Below are 18,042 nucleotides of genomic sequence, written 5' to 3'. Positions count from 1 at the left end.
AAAAGCTTGTTGCCTGTTCACCATAATATAAATATTATTTTTGTAGTGTATTATTTTAGTAAACAAATCTAACAATTATCATATAATATGAGTTGGTGCTACCTATAATTAAAGAAAGAGAGTTTTGCTTGACAAGCTTTCCAAAGAAAAAAAAAATAGTGGTAGAAATTTTTTATTAATATTTTAGACCTTTCTTTTAGTTCATATCCTAATTTCTCATATTTGTAAGACAAACTTCAAAAAAAAGGTCATGTCTTGTAATATTAATTTGATGAGTGGGGTCCATGGAGCATGTTGAGACTGTCGAGCCTGTCACAGTGATATAAAGGATAAACTATAAATCAATCTTTCCTTAGTTGATGTCTTGTATATATTGGTTTTGGTGTAATATTGTAATCGAAATTCTTCCGATCTTGAATTGTATTGTGCGCATCACATATTTGAACTTCTTGTTCGAAAGTTTGTCTTTTCAAAGGGAAAAGGTGAAGAAAACACGGAAGTGGAGGTTATGACTATGAGCTAACAACTCTTTTGAGAAAAGACGTGACATTACAGCAAAAATGGTTTGCAAAATGTTATAGGTGTAGTTGGGTTCTTCCAATATCTCATTGATGCAAAGTAGAACAACCAAATTAGTATTATAACACGAATAAGAAGCAAACAGAGATTAAATAAGCCGGTGTTACACACAATTTTGTTGCTCCACTAGTCCTTCATGAAAATTTAATCAGAGAATTCATGCAAATTTAATTCTACATTTCACATTTCATTTGATTGCTTAATATTTTGCATGTATATATTGCTGAAACTTGATTTAGTGCATTGTGCATGATTCTTAACATCACTAGCATAACATGAGCAGAAAAATGGATAGGACTAAAAATGATTGTTTAAATTAGAAGCCGTCTTAATTACAATATAATCCAATACTATATATGTAATTTCAGAAATCAAGTTCGCAGCTCCCAATTTTAGCCCAAATTTGTGCCGATTTTATTCTTTATAGTGGCGGATCGCCACATGAGCTCAAAGGAGTGCATTTGCCTATTCTTAGTTGACATAGGAACACAGTAATTACAGTAATGTATACTTTTTGTTAGTACTATATATATAACTGATGATAATGTATAGTTTATGTTAATACGATCCATGTCGAGTCGGCATCTGTTCTTTGGTGTACACAACATTTTGATGTGTCATCCAAAATCTGAAAAAATGCAAATTATCTATGATTTTTTTTTTTCTGTGAGATATAATCAATAGAAATGTAGTTTTGATGTCAAGTTAAACTGTAGAAAATAAAGTAGACACTACGGGTTTCTCCTGCCAAATATGGTAAGAGGCTAGAGAGCTTTGTTTGCGTAGCTTTTTTCGGTTTATGTTGAAACAGAGTCTGGTGTCTATGATCACCTCCAATTGTTGAAACTTGAAAGAGAGTCAGTCGTATATTATCCTATCAGCTAATTTATCTAAATTTGATAATATTTTTATTTCCTTTTTCTTTCATGAATTATTAGTGCCAGAAACTAGATTTGAAGTGCAAAGATACATCATTCCAAGAAAAAGCATGCTGCAATTCTTCAATTATTATTTATTAAACATTTTAGAGTATATCATAAAGTTCCATTTATTCAATGACAGCATTACGAAACTGGACACAATGAGTTTGCTTCATTTTATTTTCTCTTTTCAGGGGCAGATCTCTTGCAGTCCAGTCTATTTATCAAGGCAGAGTGTTTGCTGTAATATAGAAAACAACAATGATCAATAAATAATGACAACATAAACTAACTTAAAATTCCAATATTCATCACATGATTAAAAAGAAATTTTTAAAAAAAAATATATTTTTTCATACCTCCACATTTATATCCAACAGGGCGGTTGGCAAGGTTGCACCTTTTGGGAATAGTTATAGCAATCTCGGGTTTAATACCGGCACTCTTTGCTGTGTTAGAAAGAAGCACAGCACACAGGCATCCCGGATTCTGACTGAATATTTGCACCTGAGAGCAACACTGGCTCGACACCTGTGCATTTGCATCTTCAGCGGCCGTTGCACATGGCGCCAATCTAAACGCCATAGTGTCAGGCGAGGATGTACCGCATTCACCTGCACCATTGACTTTGTCAACGCTAATTGCGCCAACCAACACAAGTGCTACAAAAAGAGCAAGGAACTTGGGAGTAGTGAACACCATTTTTGTTTCAATTTTTGAACCTAGCTACTTTTGGAATGATTTAACTAGCTAGAGGATTGATGGGGTTTATATTGATGTAGGGATTGTAGTGGGAGATACTAGTGGGTATAGCACTTGAGTCTATTGTGAGGATTTTCGTTAAGTAAATGATTGTCTGTTTGGTGATAGGTGCACTTAAGTCTTAGTAGCCAATTTAAAGCTGCCAGGTTTTCTAGCGGTGCTTTGTGTGGGGTTGACTGGTGCTAGCTCTTTTAAATGTTTTTCCTTTTAAAAAATAAAATTTAAATTAAAGGGGGAACCTAATTCTTCCCAGTTTGAGAATTTTGGGCCTAAATTAGGGGTAAAACAAATCTTCCAGGGGGTCTTGTTGTAGGCCTATGGGCCTAGTTTATTTACATTTGCTGCTGAATCTGGAATCAGATTCAGTGGGTACCGCATGGGGTATAACGATATCTCAAACTTTCTTTCTAATATGACACGAATCTTAAAGCGGACCGCTAGTATTTAAATAAAAAAGGTCTAAATTTTTGAATTTTCAATTGATTGGCTGCGAATTAATATTATCCCCTGCGATACTGCATGAGATATGCGTATGTTTACATTTTTTCAATTTGAAAGGCAATAATACGAGGAGGGTTCAAATGCCTTCATGTTTTCATGCCTCCATCTCTTTTCATTATTTTCAAAGTTCAAACAGTCGATTCGAACCGCTCAACCTAACCTCCATACTAAAATATGTTTGGAGACCAAATTTTATATTTTTAAGAATTTTTTTACTATTTTTTTAGATAGGTACAAAAATATTGTTTTTAGATGGTTCAGATTTACTGATTTTGTACCTATCTAAAAAAATAGTAAAAAAATTTCTAAAAATATAAAATTTGGTCTCCAAACATATTTTAGTATGGAGGTTAGGTTGAGCGGTTCGGATCGACTGTTTGAACTTTGAAAATGATGGAGAGAGATGGAGGCATGATGGAGGCACAAAAACATGGAGGCATTTGAACCCTCCTCATAATACAATATTGTTGTTCAATTTTTCAATTTGAACGGCTCCACAGTACCGCAATCAAGCAATGTTGTTGTTCCTGATCTAATTATACCCATTCAGGGTAAGGCTAATTAAGGTGCTATGGGTTGCATAGCGACCTACAGTGCTACGGCTCAATATTCGAGTTTTTTAGATAGGTAGAAAATCAAATATCTGAATGGTGCAGAATTTTTTAGATCAACTGATTTTCTACCTATCTAAAAAAATAGCAAAAAATTTTCAAAAAATGTAAAATTTGGTCTCCAAATACATATTAATATGGAGAACAAGATGAACGGTTCGATCAACCGTTTGAATTTTGAAAACTCGAATATTGAACCATAGCACCGTAGGTCTCTATGCAACCCATAGCACCTTAATTAACCTTACCCTTATATTCAATTTTCCGTAGTTGATATCTTGTATATATTGGTTTTAGTACAATATTGCAATAAAATTGCTTTAATTTATTAGTATACAATTTTACTTGTATTGCACATTAATTATCTTAACCTATTATATGTAACATTGTTTTAGATCGGATTGTCGAGATAATAAAAAAAAAAAATCTCAAAAAGTGTCCAAACAATAAACACAATAATTTAATTCTCAAAAAGTGCGCAATACATATTTTTTTTTTTTGAAAACCTGACAGTAGCTGCCATGTAATTTATTGATAGGGAGAGTTACACGTACAAAGTTCTGAGATCTATATATTTTACAAAGGAACTTTCAACAGACCACTGTATTGATATGGTATAAACATTATTAGCAGTATATTAACCATAGCTTCATGTCTTGAATCGCTCTGCTAGCAATCGCATCTGGTCTTCGTTTTTCTCGGAAGTGGAAAGAGTAACAAAGCATGGGAGTGGAGGTTATGACTATGAGCTAACAACCCTTTTGAAAAAAGATGTAACATTACACCAAAAATGAGTTCAAACATGTTATAGGTCTAATTAATGGCTTCCTCCAGTATCTCATTGATGCAAAGTCCCATTACCAAATCATTGTAATTGTATTCAATTAATGTTTTAGAGTTAGTATTATAACCCAATAGGAAGCACACGGACATTAAATAAACCAGTGTTGCACACAATTTTTGTTGCCCAACGAATTTAAATTAGAGAATTCATGAAAATTTAACTGTACATTTCACATTACATTTGATTGCTTAATATTTTGCATTGCATGTATATATTAATTGTAGACAGTAGATTTAGTGCATTTGTGGATGATTCTTAACATCACAAGCATTACATGAGGAATAAAATGGATAGAAGTAAAAATGATTGTCTAAATTGGAAGCAATTTAATATTCCAAACCAATAGAATTCATGTAATTTTATAAATCAAGCTTGAACCGTAAAATTTTAGCCAAATTAACTTGTGTCGGTTCTCATCCAAATAAGATGTTACGAACATGAAGTTCTTCATCCTCATTAATTACATGCGCGTTCTCCAAATTACAACAAAATTTGAAAACTACTTAATTATCCAAAGTATACATATAGAGAGCATTTTCCTTTATAGTATAGAACAATTTGATTTGTAGATTAAGAATTACTATTATCGATTTGTACTAGAATTGCAACTAATTAACTCTAAAACTAAGAATCACTATTATCGATATATTTTAGTTTTCTAATAAAAGAATTAACCATTATAATTATATGATAGGATCGATATGGTGCTAAATTTGACTAACATATCATTTAATTTCACCAATTCTCATACATATAATATGCACTTAAGGAGAAATACATGTCCGATAATTATCTACTGATATAATACAATAATTAAACTAATTTTAAGTGAAAAATGAGTATTGTGAACATAAAAATTATACATTAATTTAAACGACGCTTTTGGCCTCTAAATAGTAATCTGGAATTAAAAAATTTGAAGTAACAAAATACATACTTCTCATATTCAATAATTGAATAAAACAAATATGACTTTCAAGTTTCAACTAATACTCTATTAGACCAATAATAAATCCGTTTCCTTTCTTTTTTCTTCTCCATTAAGAGATTCCCGGTTACTCCATCTCCTTTCAGTCAAAAAAAAAGTATGATAAACAAAATAAAACATAAAATAAAAATGAGGTCGATCTAGTGAGTCCAATTAACATTTAGTATCGATATTATCTAATATTAATGTCATAACTAAAAGGAAAATTTTCTAGTGTACTCATATCAAAATAGCCAATTTCTTTATGAAAATATTATAATATCCAATATCTTCGTAAAAACTTAACATTCTGCTTTCTATCCCCCTTCTATTTATTTAAACTTTAATTTAGTTATTTTATGAATGTTTTATTTTTGAGTTAGAGGCTTATAGAGCTGGCTACTTTGCTTAAGCTTGAGCTTCCAAGGTTGGTGGTTTTTATTTCTTTTCTTCTTTCTCTTTTATTTACTTTTTTTTTTTTAAAGAGTAAGAGATCTCTTTCTTTCTCTTTTATCTCTACTTTGCCTAAGATTGAGCAACAATCTTTTGTTATTTATCGCGGAAACATGTTTGATATGAAGGTTTGGTACTTATTAGATTTGAAAGTGAAATTTAGGTGGTCTCCACCAATAGACGGAGGAAGTGACATCCCACGAATGATGACCATTTTATATAATTTTTGGTTCAATAATTCCATTATCTCAGTAGAAATAGCCTCCACGTTTGTTCATCTTTCCTCTGCTTCCTACCGTTGAAAATCAGGTTAAGATTGATAGCGTACATGACCCTTCATATCTCCCTTTGAATATTTGTGGTTATCTCTCTTTGGTAGCGTACTGAATTGTGGTTATCTTGTTGTAGGCAAGGTAGTGTGGCAGTTGTCAATGTTGTATAGTTTACTAAGTTTTTTAGGAGACTTTTTGTTTTTTTAAGCATATCTATTTACTGTAATTTGGTAGCTGCTACCAAAGTTTCAAAAAAAAAAAAAAAATACTTATAGAGAGATAAGGACATCTCTATTTCAAATAAAAGAGTATATTTGTCAATTTAATGTTTAAAATAATTAAATAAGTGAACAAATATCTATTTAATGAAACATGATCTCCCTTAAATTTATGAAATATGTATTTTATCTTTTATTAAAAATATAATATGCAGTGTGTAAGTTAAATGTTTCGTCTTCTAACTGATCAACTTCTGAGGACAAATGGTTCATTTCTCTGCATAAGACATATACACAATGTCATTTAGGTATATGCTTGTTTGTGCATCATAAGTAAGAAAACGAATCATTTGCTCTCAAAAAATCAAACAATTAGAAGACTAAATATTTTCCTTAAATATGTTACATATTTTTTTACTTTTTTTAACAAAGGATAAAATGGTACTTTAAATTTACAATAAGTTTTAATAGAAAAGTCAATAACTTGAATAATTTGTGATTTTTTTTTAAATTTAGAATGATAAATATGATATTATCAATTTTAGAAGTGAAATACGTAATTTCCAGATTATTGAGAGACATGTGAAATTCTCCCAAATAATAAGTGCCTTCATTCATGGGTGCAAGTTGACAATAAAAAATTGTACTAGTCAATTAGGAAGACTATTTCATGACACTAATTAATAATAGACAGAATTTCATGTAATTAAACCCCATAAATTCTTAAATTGACAACATGTAAATGCGAACTGATGATGATCACAGGAAGAAACTTTGCTTTGGTTGACTTACGGAGTCCACTTCAAAACTATATATGATGCAACAGCGTTGAGCAACTCCAGTATGACACTATCACACAGGTTCAACAATGGCTCGCTATCATCTAACAACTTTAGTCCGCCAGGAAGTAACAGTGCTTCGGCGTTCTCAATTTTTATTGCTGTCCTCTTCGCATTGTAATTCCAGAGCTTTATTTTAAAATACTGAGTGTGTGTAATTAATTAGAGGGGGCTCTGTAAAAATCATGTATAGCACTTTTTATTTCAATGAATCTGTCGGTAGTAATTGCTACCTAACCTTCAAAAAAAAAAACTATATATAATGACTTTATTAATTTAAGAAAAAAAAAGGGTTAGTTGTGCATATGAAACTTTGCTTTGGAACTTATGAAACAATTTATTTTCACATCAAAAACTTAAAAAAGTACTTATTTCTCCAACAAAATTCAAAATCTTTCATTTTTTTTCCCAATTTATTTGAATATTTTCAAGTGAGGGTTCCAAATTCCAATGCCTCATATTTTTCATACCTCATCATACCTCATATCTTATATCTTTATTTTCAAAGTTTAAATTATCGATCCGAACCGTTCAACATGATATCCAAACTAAAATATGGTTGGGGATGAAATTTTATAATTTTTGGAACTTTTTTATTATTTTTTAAGATGAGTAGAAAATCACTTTTATTTTTAACGGTCCAAAAACAGTGATTTTGTACCTCCTATCTTAAAAAATGATAAAAAATTTCCAAAAATTCTAAAATTTCACCTCCAGGCATATTTTAGTATAAATATCATATTGAATGGTTTGGATCAATAATTTAGCCTTTGAAAACTATGATATAAAATATGAGGTATTGGAACCTTCCTCGTTTCAAGTATAACCTCATGATAAAGACTGTTGGCAGGTTGGTAATTAATAACCTCCTCTAACATGTCTGATGGAAAGTTGATAGTTAGAAAGCTTCAGCGTTTAAATTTTGCTTTTTGGTTTTGCTTTTAGAATATTTGATTGAGACTCTGTCCTTGCAGGATGTAAGGTTGTAATTATTATTTTTTATATTAATACAAATTGTTGGTGAGCAATTGCTCACTGACCCTCAAAAAAACATGTCTGATGGAAAGTTTGACTTAGTACTGTTTGTAATTCTTTTTCTTCTTTTGGGGGAGGAGGATAATCAGATAAGGCTCTCTATTTATGCAGCAAATTGAGTGCTTGGAGAAGAAGATAAAATGGTACAAAATTTTAACAGAGTAGTTTCCTCTTCATGCAGCCAATGAACCATATACAGTGATATTTTGGTTTTATTGTCAATGGGCTGCATGAAGCAAAGACTACGCTGTTAAAATATTTACCACATAAAGGAAAATTATTTTTTGAGAAATAAGAAAGTGGTCAGGAAAGAAGATTAAAGATAAACATTTTTAAAGTATAACCACAGTTTATTTTATACTATTCTATTTTTTGGATAAGCTCTAACAATAATTGTACATCTACATGAAAATTAAATTTTTTTTAGTTTTATAATAGTTAGAAAATTGTGTCGACTTCAGCCAGTTTGGTACATCTCAATCATATGAATAGTCAAATGTCAAGGGTTCTAGAAACTAATTAAAAAATAGGTGTGACTAGAAGTGGCAAAAATTCGTAGTTGGTGAATCGACTTGAGTTTGATTTGATTTGAAATTAGTTTGTTCTGAAATAAATTAATCTAGCTCGGTTCAAATCAAACTTAAACTGGATATAATTTGTTCGAAATTGATTCGCAAACTATTAAGGTTCGAATCTCAAATAATGCAACTAATGAATTCAACCATTAATCTTTAATAATGTAGAAACCAAACTTATATCACAACTCATAATTGTTAATAAAATAGTAACTTATAATAGAAAAATGTTTCAGCAGCGTAACAAATTAACAATGAAATAAGTTCCATTTGACTAGGTCCATGCCGTGATTTTAAACAATCCAGCAGTGTACGTAAAAGGTAAGAAAATTTTGAACTGGCCCATAAACCATTAGTTTGAATTCATGAAAGGTAAAAGAAAACCGTGTGAATTATGTTCCGCGAGAAGAAAACTAATGCATAAACTACCGGTATAATTAGGGCTGCCAAAAAAATTTATAGTTCGTAATTCGATTGACTTCAATTCAAAAAATTTATAGTTCGCAATTAATTCGATTGACTTCAATTCAAAAAATTTATAGTTTGCAATTAATTCGATTCGAATCTTATTCAAACTCAAACTTTATAATATACCTTTTTGATCCAATTTTATGAATCCAGACTATAATACTGTAATATAAAAAATATAAAAAAAAAAGTATGTATATAATCAGTTTTAATCTAGTGAAAATTAAAAACAATATTTTTCATCTAGAAGATCATATGTTTGAATCCGGATAGGAGAATCCTTTAAAAATACTAAATAATTGGATAGCTTAATCTCTTACTTTTACTCAATAAATAAGTATGTATATTTCCATGCTTATGTCATGATTTTAAAGGATTAGTATAAAATGTAATTATTAATATGGATTGTTGTCCGTCAACAGAAGTATAACCTAATATTGGGAAGATGCACGGAAGACTTTACATTTGAGGAGATAATTGATCAAGAAGGTTTTTTAGACTAAGTACTTGAATAATTATATATGTAATTAAATCATTTCCTGTAGGATTCTCCCTAAAATCTGTAATTCAATCTCCTATACTAATCAGAGAAATAAATCATTCATGAATTTGAAAAGCCTTAGCTTGTCAACAAAAGAAAATTGAGTCAAATATATATATTTTTTCTCCCATGAATTAATGAAGAGTTAGGAAATAGAGCGAGAATATATAAAACCCAAACTCATCCGTCCAAAAATGTAGCACTGAATGGACTCTTGAAAAGAAAACTTATCAGAACAAATATTTTCATTAATTTTATTGAAAACGTAGCACTATAGTTTTTATAGTCCGAAAACACTGTAACAGTGCAATATATAACGTCGCTAGCTATAGCGCGCTATTTAAAACCCTAATATATATATACATACATATCTATGTGTGTATCTATATATATATGTAGATAACATATATACTAAACTTGTAACCAACAATCAAGAACTAATTCACTGCATGCACTAAGGTTAAACAGTGAGGTGAGGTAATGCAGACTTGCAGAGGATACAAACTCATTACTGTTTTCAACCTTGTATAGTCGCCTTTTCTGTAGTAGTGCAGATTTCAACATAATATTCTGTGGCCCATACAAAAAGGCACATGCACCACCAAGTGTTCAATGCCAACGGTTCAAATATATAGAGATAGATACATAAATTAATAGAGAGAGATGTAGAGGTGCCAAACAGTTAACTCAGACTGGTCATATTCGAAATTCACATCCTCTGAGATATCTCATATTAAGTTGGCTATAGTAAACAACGAGCAACTTCATGCAAAGTCACTGGAGAACATCCAACGGATATCCTCTCCATCATGCCACATCCAACGGTGGCTGGAGATGGGACCCACTCCCATCTCCACACCCTTCTTCCTTCCTTCTCCTCCTCCATTGACAACTGGTACATCACAGTGCCGTTTTTGATGTTTTCCGGGTCAAACATGTAGCCACCGCGCTCCGTCCCACGCACCTCCACTGAGCAAACCACCTGCCAGTCTTCATTCAGACAATTGAAATCAGGAAACAACCGATCCACCATTTCCGTCGGCATTTCCTCTGGATTGTTATTGATCACCTGTAGAGTGTCCCCATCAATCTCCCAAATTCTCACCTTCATCACTTCTCCTTCTCTCCCTGCTCCAACCAACAGCAACCTTTCTTTACTGGCAATCCCAATAGACCATTTCAAACCCGATGAGTCGGGCCTCAACTGACAGGTGTGTTCCCATGTTTTACTCTCTGGATCAAACTGACTAACCCAGCCGGTGTCCTTCTCGATCACGTAGAGTCGGTTATCCGAAACGGCAACAGAGAGCAACGTGGCATATGATCCTTCGAAGTTTGTTGGCATTGGCTCAGCCAACTCCCACGTGCCGGTTTGCTTGTTATAAATCTCCACTGCCCCCTCTTCCTCTCCCTCGTCCAAATCTGTAATGAACCCGCCACCAACCACCACTACCCAATGACCAACCTCCGCCACAACCGGATCTTGCCTCCATATTTTCGGCCCCTTCATCTCCATCTTAATCGAACTCCCAAATGGATCTTTTGATATCACCAACTGAGAGAGGGTGAGTGTGTACAATAGGTCCCGGGTGGAGCCGTGGAGGAAGTAGGGGGTGAGCAATGATTGTTTTCCTATTGAATTATTGCGACGAGGGACAGACAGCCAAGTACGGGAATACGGGTCCAAGGCATGAATCGAGTGAGTGGAGGCAGTGCAATGTGGGAGACAGCGTAGGATGAGCCACGGGAAGAGACGGGGCCGGGTGTGCAAAGAGGAGCGCACGGCATGGAGCCAGTCATGGGACACACATGATGCGGAGAGCAAGTCGATTGTCGGCAGAGTAGTCACCACGGCCTCTAGCACGTCCCCCGGCAAGTCGGGCCAAATTGTGCCGGGTTGGTTCATGACCCGCTGGTGAACCAATATTATGTAATGGTTCTTGGTTGCTCAATTGATCAGTTTTTCGTGGTTTGTGTGGTGATGCACGGTGGAGGAATCTATGAGCTCTTTATATAGGAAAAATTAGAGTCGGTATAAGTGAATTACATATTAATTAGATAATTTTCACAACAACTGGTACTGTACTGTTCTATTTTGGACTAGTATGAAATTATTTTATTTTCACATCAAAACTTAAAAAAATACTTATTTCTCCAACAAAATTCAAAGTCTTTCATCTTATTTTTATTTTTTAAATTTGTTTGAAAAATTTCAAGTATATTCATTTAATTAATCATTATCCTCGTGATGAAGAGTGGCAGGTTGGTAATAACCTGCTCGAATATGCCTGATGGCAAGTTGTAATTCTTTTGCGAGTTAGGTTACGATGGTTTGAGAAGTACGGAGTGTGTTTTACTTTATATTTATGTCTCTATATTTTAATTTTAAATAGTCAATTCGAACTTCTCAGCATGATTTTCATATTGAAATGTGCTTGAAACTAGACCAAATTATACATTTTTTTTTAAATCATTGTTTTTTTGAATTTTTTGTTTTTTTTTATTTAATGAAAAAGGTGTGGTTTTCAAAAATTATAAAAAGAAATAGTAAAAAAATTTCTAAAAAATATAAAATTTGGTTTCCAAACACATTTCAATATGTGAAAGCGGATTAAATGGAGACTAAAACAGAGGAAAAATGGAGTGGGGTTAGTTTTGTTTAGAGACTTTTGACTAGAAATAATTTTTTTTTCATAATTGTGATGTCAATGAAAACTAAAACAGAGAAAAAATGGAGTGGAGTAAGTTTTGTTTAGGAACTTTTGACTATAAATTTTCTTTACATAATTGTGATGTCAATGAAAACAGAGGAAAAATGAGGTGGAGTACATCAGTTATGTTTAGAGACTTTTGAGTAGAATTTTGTTTTTTTGCATACTTAGTTGTAATGTCTTTTGAGTAGGGTTATGTCCTTTTTATTGATATTTGTTTGTTTGTTGTGTTAGGTAGAACTGTATATGTTGACAATTTTACACCCTTTCAAAATCATGTTTTATCCTCTCGACCCTTCCTCTTCCTTTGCGACTCTCTCCTTTTGTAAAATTGGAAGATACAGAAAAGGACTGTAGAAGATGCAGAAATTTGATAAGACACTATGTTGCCACGTATACGTGATACGCTAGCTGGCGTATCGGATACGTATCGTGGCCGTATCGGGCATGTATCGGTATCGGATATGCACCCGATACGGATACAGTGCCCAAGATGGAGTATCCGAGCAACTTAGATAAGACAGCTCATGTATGTTTTTTATAATCTCCTCTGATATGAAGCTTCAAAATAAATATTTTCATGAATTCTACTAAAATGGAGCTGCTGAAACATAGGTATAATTACAGTAGCTATAGTGGAGGAAAAATATGACGTGACACTACTACAAAAATATTAATTATACAAGGTACACCATACATACATAGATGCAGAAATTTCTATTATATTATTGTGTAAAGTAAGAAGGCATGTGTGTTCGAAAATAAACTCAAACATTCATACACGGTTAATTAAAATATAATCGTGTATAAATGTGCTACAATATTTATATAAAATTGTTTATTAAGTAAACGTATACGATTGAAAACAATTGTACACAGTTGTGGTTAACTTAACAAGATATAAATGAGCTCTAACAATTGTACAGAGTTTTTTATGCCAACTTTGTATGAATGCGTGACAAATATACAATTGTTTCTAAATTCATGTTAATTAATTATCACTTTTTTTAGAGTTTTTTATGCCAACTTTAAAAATGAAAGGGCATGCACAGATTAACAAATTGTACGTAGTAATTATATTGCATCATCAAAATTGCTAAAATAACAAAAACTATAGAGGAAGATTGATGAACTACCAATTTGCCTATATATATGAATTTTGTGATTAATTAGCAATTGCATGTCTTTGCAAAATAGAATTCTGATCCTTTCATATGTAACTAAAAATTGAAGTTTAATTAAATTTGAATTGTTCATTATAAATTGACACCAAATTTAAAATTGTCCATTTATTATATAGTAATTTACTTCGCAATTTCCGGTGAAGACTGATTTGATGTTGTACAAACTCAAAAATGGAATTATATCATAGAATCCGGCTCTGGTAATTAAACGACTCGGATTATTTTTGAAACTACACACACATGTATACTTTTGTTAATGTAGATGAACACCGTATGATATGGACATGCCTTACTAGGGGTGTCAACGGTACGATACGGGTCGTTACCAAAACTTTATAGGCAAATTGCGAATACAGTACGGATCGGGTAAACGGATTAAAAAAATGTCATTAACATTTCAATTTGTGTTTTTGATAAAATATTTTTGAAAATAAGAAAAAAATAATAATAAATACAACTAATTTGTATTATGAAAATTTAATAAAATACAAAAACTTTATTGTATCATGTATCATCTTCATACAAATATATATCTATATATAATTTTATTTTTTTTAAATTATCTTATACGAAAACGGGTAAGATAACAAAAATAATAATTACCCGTACCCGATTAGTTAACGGAAAAAAAAAATCTTACCCTTATCCGTGTTTTCAGATACGATACGGATCGGGTAAATGGGTAAAAAGGTGCCATTGACACCCCTATGCCTTACTAGTAGAATGCTCCAATGCTCCATAGAATAAGATATAAGCTACGAAAGTGAGCGCTTAGAACAGACAAGAACTTGAAAGCAAATAACTGAGACAGAAAGAAGAAAGGAACTTCACTTCAAATATAGGAACGCAGCACCTAGAGCTGTCGGTAGGTCGCCCACTAACGTTGAGATAGGGACATGGGACAAAGACAACATAGGCTAGATAAACCACACACATGTATATATATGTATGTGTGTGTACACACATATACACGCATATATATGTATGTCTACATGCATGTATGTATATCTCTGTATGTGTGTGTGTATATAGATATACATACACATATGTACACACATATATATACATACATACATATAATGTGTATATGTATGTATGTATGTGTGTATGTACATATATGTACATGTACACATACACATACACATACATACATACATATATCTATTTATCTATCTAGGTCTATGTGAGCGCGTGCATACATACATACATATGTCTGTGTACGCACACACACACATACATATGTGTGTGTATATAGATACACACACATACATACATATGTGTGTGTATACATATATACATACATACATATGTATATGCATATGCATACCTATGTATGTTATGTGTATATGTGCGTGTATATATGTGTGTATATGCGTGTGTGTACACGTGCACACACATATATGAGAAGAGATCCAACTATCATAATTTTGAGTTATCACAATCACTTTTTATATTTTCAAAGTCTAAATTATCGATTCAAACCGTTCAACATGATGCTCTCTCTCTATATCTATATACGCGTGTGTGTGTATTATATACCCTGAACTTGCAACTCACAATCAAGAACATATACACAAGTTGGACTTGGCTATAATAAACAACGAGCAACTTCATGCAAAGTCACCGGAGAACATCCAACGGATATCCTCTCCATCATGCCACATCCAACGGTGGCTGGAGATGGGACCCACTCCCATCTCCACACCCTTCTTCCTTCCTTCTCCTCCTCCATTGACAACTGGTACATCACAATGCCGTTTTTCAAGTTTTCCGGGTCAAACATGTAGCCACCGCGCTCCGTCCCACGCACCTCCACTGAGCAAACCACCTGCCAGTCTTCATTCAGACAATTGAAATCAGGAAACAACCGATCCACCATTTCCGTCGGCATTTCCTCTGGATTGTTATTGATCATGACCTGTAGAGTGTCCCCATCAATCTCCCAAATTCTCACCTTCATCACTTCTCCTTCTCTCCCTGCTCCAACCAACAGCAACCTTTCCTTACCGGCAATCCCAATAGACCATTTCAAACCCGATGAGTCGGGCCTCAACTGACAGGTGTGTTCCCATGTTTTACTCTCTGGATCAAACTGACTAACCCAGCCGGTGTCCTTCTCGATCACGTAGAGTCGGTTATCCGAAACCGCAACAGAGAGCAACGTGGCATATGATCCTTCGAAGTTTGTTGGCATTGGCTCAGCCAACTCCCACGTGCTGGTTTGCTTGTTATAAATCTCCACTGCCCCATCTTCCTCTCCCTCGTCCAAATCTGTAATGAACCCGCCACCAACCACCACTACCCAATGACCAACCTCCGCCACGACCGGATCTTGCCTCCATACTTTCGGCCCCTTCATCTCCATCTTAATCGAAGTCCCAAATGGATCTTTCGATATCACCAACTGAGAGAGGGTGAGCGTGTACAATAGGTCCCGGGTGGAGCCGTGGAGGAAGTAGGGGGTGAGCAATGATTGTTTTTTGGTTGAATTATTGCGACGAGGGACAGACAGCCAAGTGCGGGAGTACGGGTCCAAGGCATGAATCGAGTGAGTGGAGGCAGTGAAATGTGGGAGACAGCGTAGGATGAGCCACGGGAAGAGACGGGGCCGGGTGTGCAAAGAGGAGCGCACGGCATGGAGCCAGTCATGGGACACACATGATGCGGAGAGCAAGTCGATTGTCGGCAGAGTAGTCACCACGGCCTCTAGCACGTCCCCCGGCAAGTCGGGCCAAATTGTGCCGGGTTGGTTCATGACCCGCTGGTGAACCAATATATGTTATGTTATGGTTATTGGTTGCTCAAATGATCAGTTTTTGCTGGTTTGTGTGGTGATGCACGGTGGTGGAATCTATGAGCTATTTTATACAAGGAAAATAAGAGTCAGTATTAGGGGTAAAAACGGTATGAATAATATTCGATTCGTATTCGAAAATTAGATGGCACCAACCACCTCGTAATCGACTTCTCTATCAATCTAAGGCTGAAATTCAAAATGTATATCCACCATTTTATTTGTTAATTATTAACCAGCATAGAAAAAGAACCTAGATATGCAAAAAAAAAAAAAAAAATGGACAACTAGCAAACCTAGAAATGCAAACGATATCACTGTCTAACCGGTACACTTTTGTGTACATGTACAAGTATTAAATTTAATTACAACTTGACATTTGCGATGTCTAAAGTTTATGATTTTATTATAATTCGAAAATACTTTATTCATTGACTTGTAAGGTTTCATTTAATAGCTAGTCATTTGATAGCGATATTTCTCTAAAGAATTTTAACATTTGGAAATTAAAGGATTCTTAATTGGTGTAATTGTAAGTTTAATTAATTATGTTTTTCAGACATTGTGCTTTTTATAAACTTGCACAATATTGAATTTTTTTTAAAACAAAAAAAGTTCGTAAATTTAACAAATAATATGAATATTTTTTGTATTTGCTTGGAACCGAATATAACCTGTGTATATTTTTATAGAATCCACAAATAATGGATTATGGATACTCACTTTATAGTAATTATATATTGTTCCAGAAAAAATATTAAGTGATGGAAAATTTCATCGTACCTAGTTTCTAAATTAATTATTCTTATTTAAATAATAATCCTTCTGTGCAACTTTTTAAATTTTTATAAATTATTAAATATTTGTCGAGAAGGACAAAAATATATATTTTTTTCAATCCCACATATCATTGATTTGATTACTTTAGATATTTCTAAAGAGTATAATCACATAACATCTCAAATTTAAAGAAACCAAAACATTGATTTAGTTCCTTTAGCATCAATGCAAAAATAAGGAATTTATGAGTGAGTCTATGGTAGTATGCATATTACGATTTGGCCCGTAATACGGCTTAATATTTGACTTTTCAAAATTCTAACGGTCGATCCGAACCGTTCATCTTGTTCTCCATATTAATATGTGTTTGGAGCCCAAATTTTATATTTTTTGAAATTTTTTTACTATTTTTTTAGATTTATTGAAAATCACTGTTTTTGGATGGTCCAGAATTTTCAGATCAAGTGATTTTTTAAAATATAAACAAATAGTAAAAAAAAAATTTTAAAATGTAAAATTTGGTCTCCAAACACATATTAATATGGAGAACAAGATGAACGGTTCGGATCGACCATTAGAATTTTGAAAACTCGAATATTGAGCCGTAACACGGACCAACGCGTGATATTCATAGTACCATAGACATACTCCATACATCAATCTATAAAGGAACGAACCAACTATTGTTTCTTTAAATTTTGAATTTTATGTGATCAAATTTGAAGACCTATATCAATACATAAAGAAATCGAATTATTAATTTGGTTTCTTAAAAATGTCCCAAGGATCCTTCTATGACATGAAAATACCATTTACCTCATTCCTGACAAAATATTTATTTTATTTCTAAAAATAAAAATCTGCTTTCCGGGGATTTGCAGCAATTAATTTAAAAATAAAATTATTTCCACTTATTTCCACTTAGGTCACATCATCATGTCTCTACTCATATCAAGTGGATGTCCTTTTGGATAAGTGCAAGAAAGAA

At 33.1% G+C, this 18,042-nt stretch overlaps 3 protein-coding genes across 3 annotated transcripts; all 3 read right to left on the bottom strand.

Annotated features, from left to right (window-relative positions):
* Positions 1-1,587: 1,587 nt before the first annotated feature.
* Positions 1,588-2,242, bottom strand: LOC144560524 (uncharacterized). The gene is made up of 2 exons (XM_078309748.1): positions 1,859-2,242; positions 1,588-1,740 (listed from the first exon to the last, which is right to left on the bottom strand). The coding sequence occupies exons 1-2, from the start codon at positions 2,199-2,201 to the stop codon at positions 1,724-1,726; spliced, it is 360 nt and encodes a 119-aa protein (XP_078165874.1). The 5' UTR covers positions 2,202-2,242; the 3' UTR covers positions 1,588-1,723.
* An 8,085-nt stretch (positions 2,243-10,327) lies between these two features.
* On the bottom strand, positions 10,328-11,491 carry LOC144560234 (F-box/kelch-repeat protein At1g23390-like). Its single transcript, XM_078309399.1, has one exon. The coding sequence runs from the start codon at positions 11,489-11,491 to the stop codon at positions 10,328-10,330; it is 1,164 nt and encodes a 387-aa protein (XP_078165525.1).
* Positions 11,492-15,068: 3,577 nt separating this feature from the next.
* On the bottom strand, positions 15,069-16,235 carry LOC144560233 (F-box/kelch-repeat protein At1g23390-like). The gene has a single exon (XM_078309398.1). It carries the CDS (start codon positions 16,233-16,235, stop codon positions 15,069-15,071), a length of 1,167 nt encoding a protein of 388 aa, XP_078165524.1.
* Positions 16,236-18,042: the final 1,807 nt, after the last annotated feature.

The sequence above is a fragment of the Carex rostrata genome, chromosome 10 (assembly GCF_964058835.1).
Source record: "Carex rostrata chromosome 10, lpCarRost1.2, whole genome shotgun sequence".
Classification (NCBI taxonomy): Eukaryota; Viridiplantae; Streptophyta; class Magnoliopsida; order Poales; family Cyperaceae; genus Carex; species Carex rostrata.
Note: the sequence above shows the minus strand (reverse complement) of the source record. Positions and strands in the feature narration are given on the sequence as shown.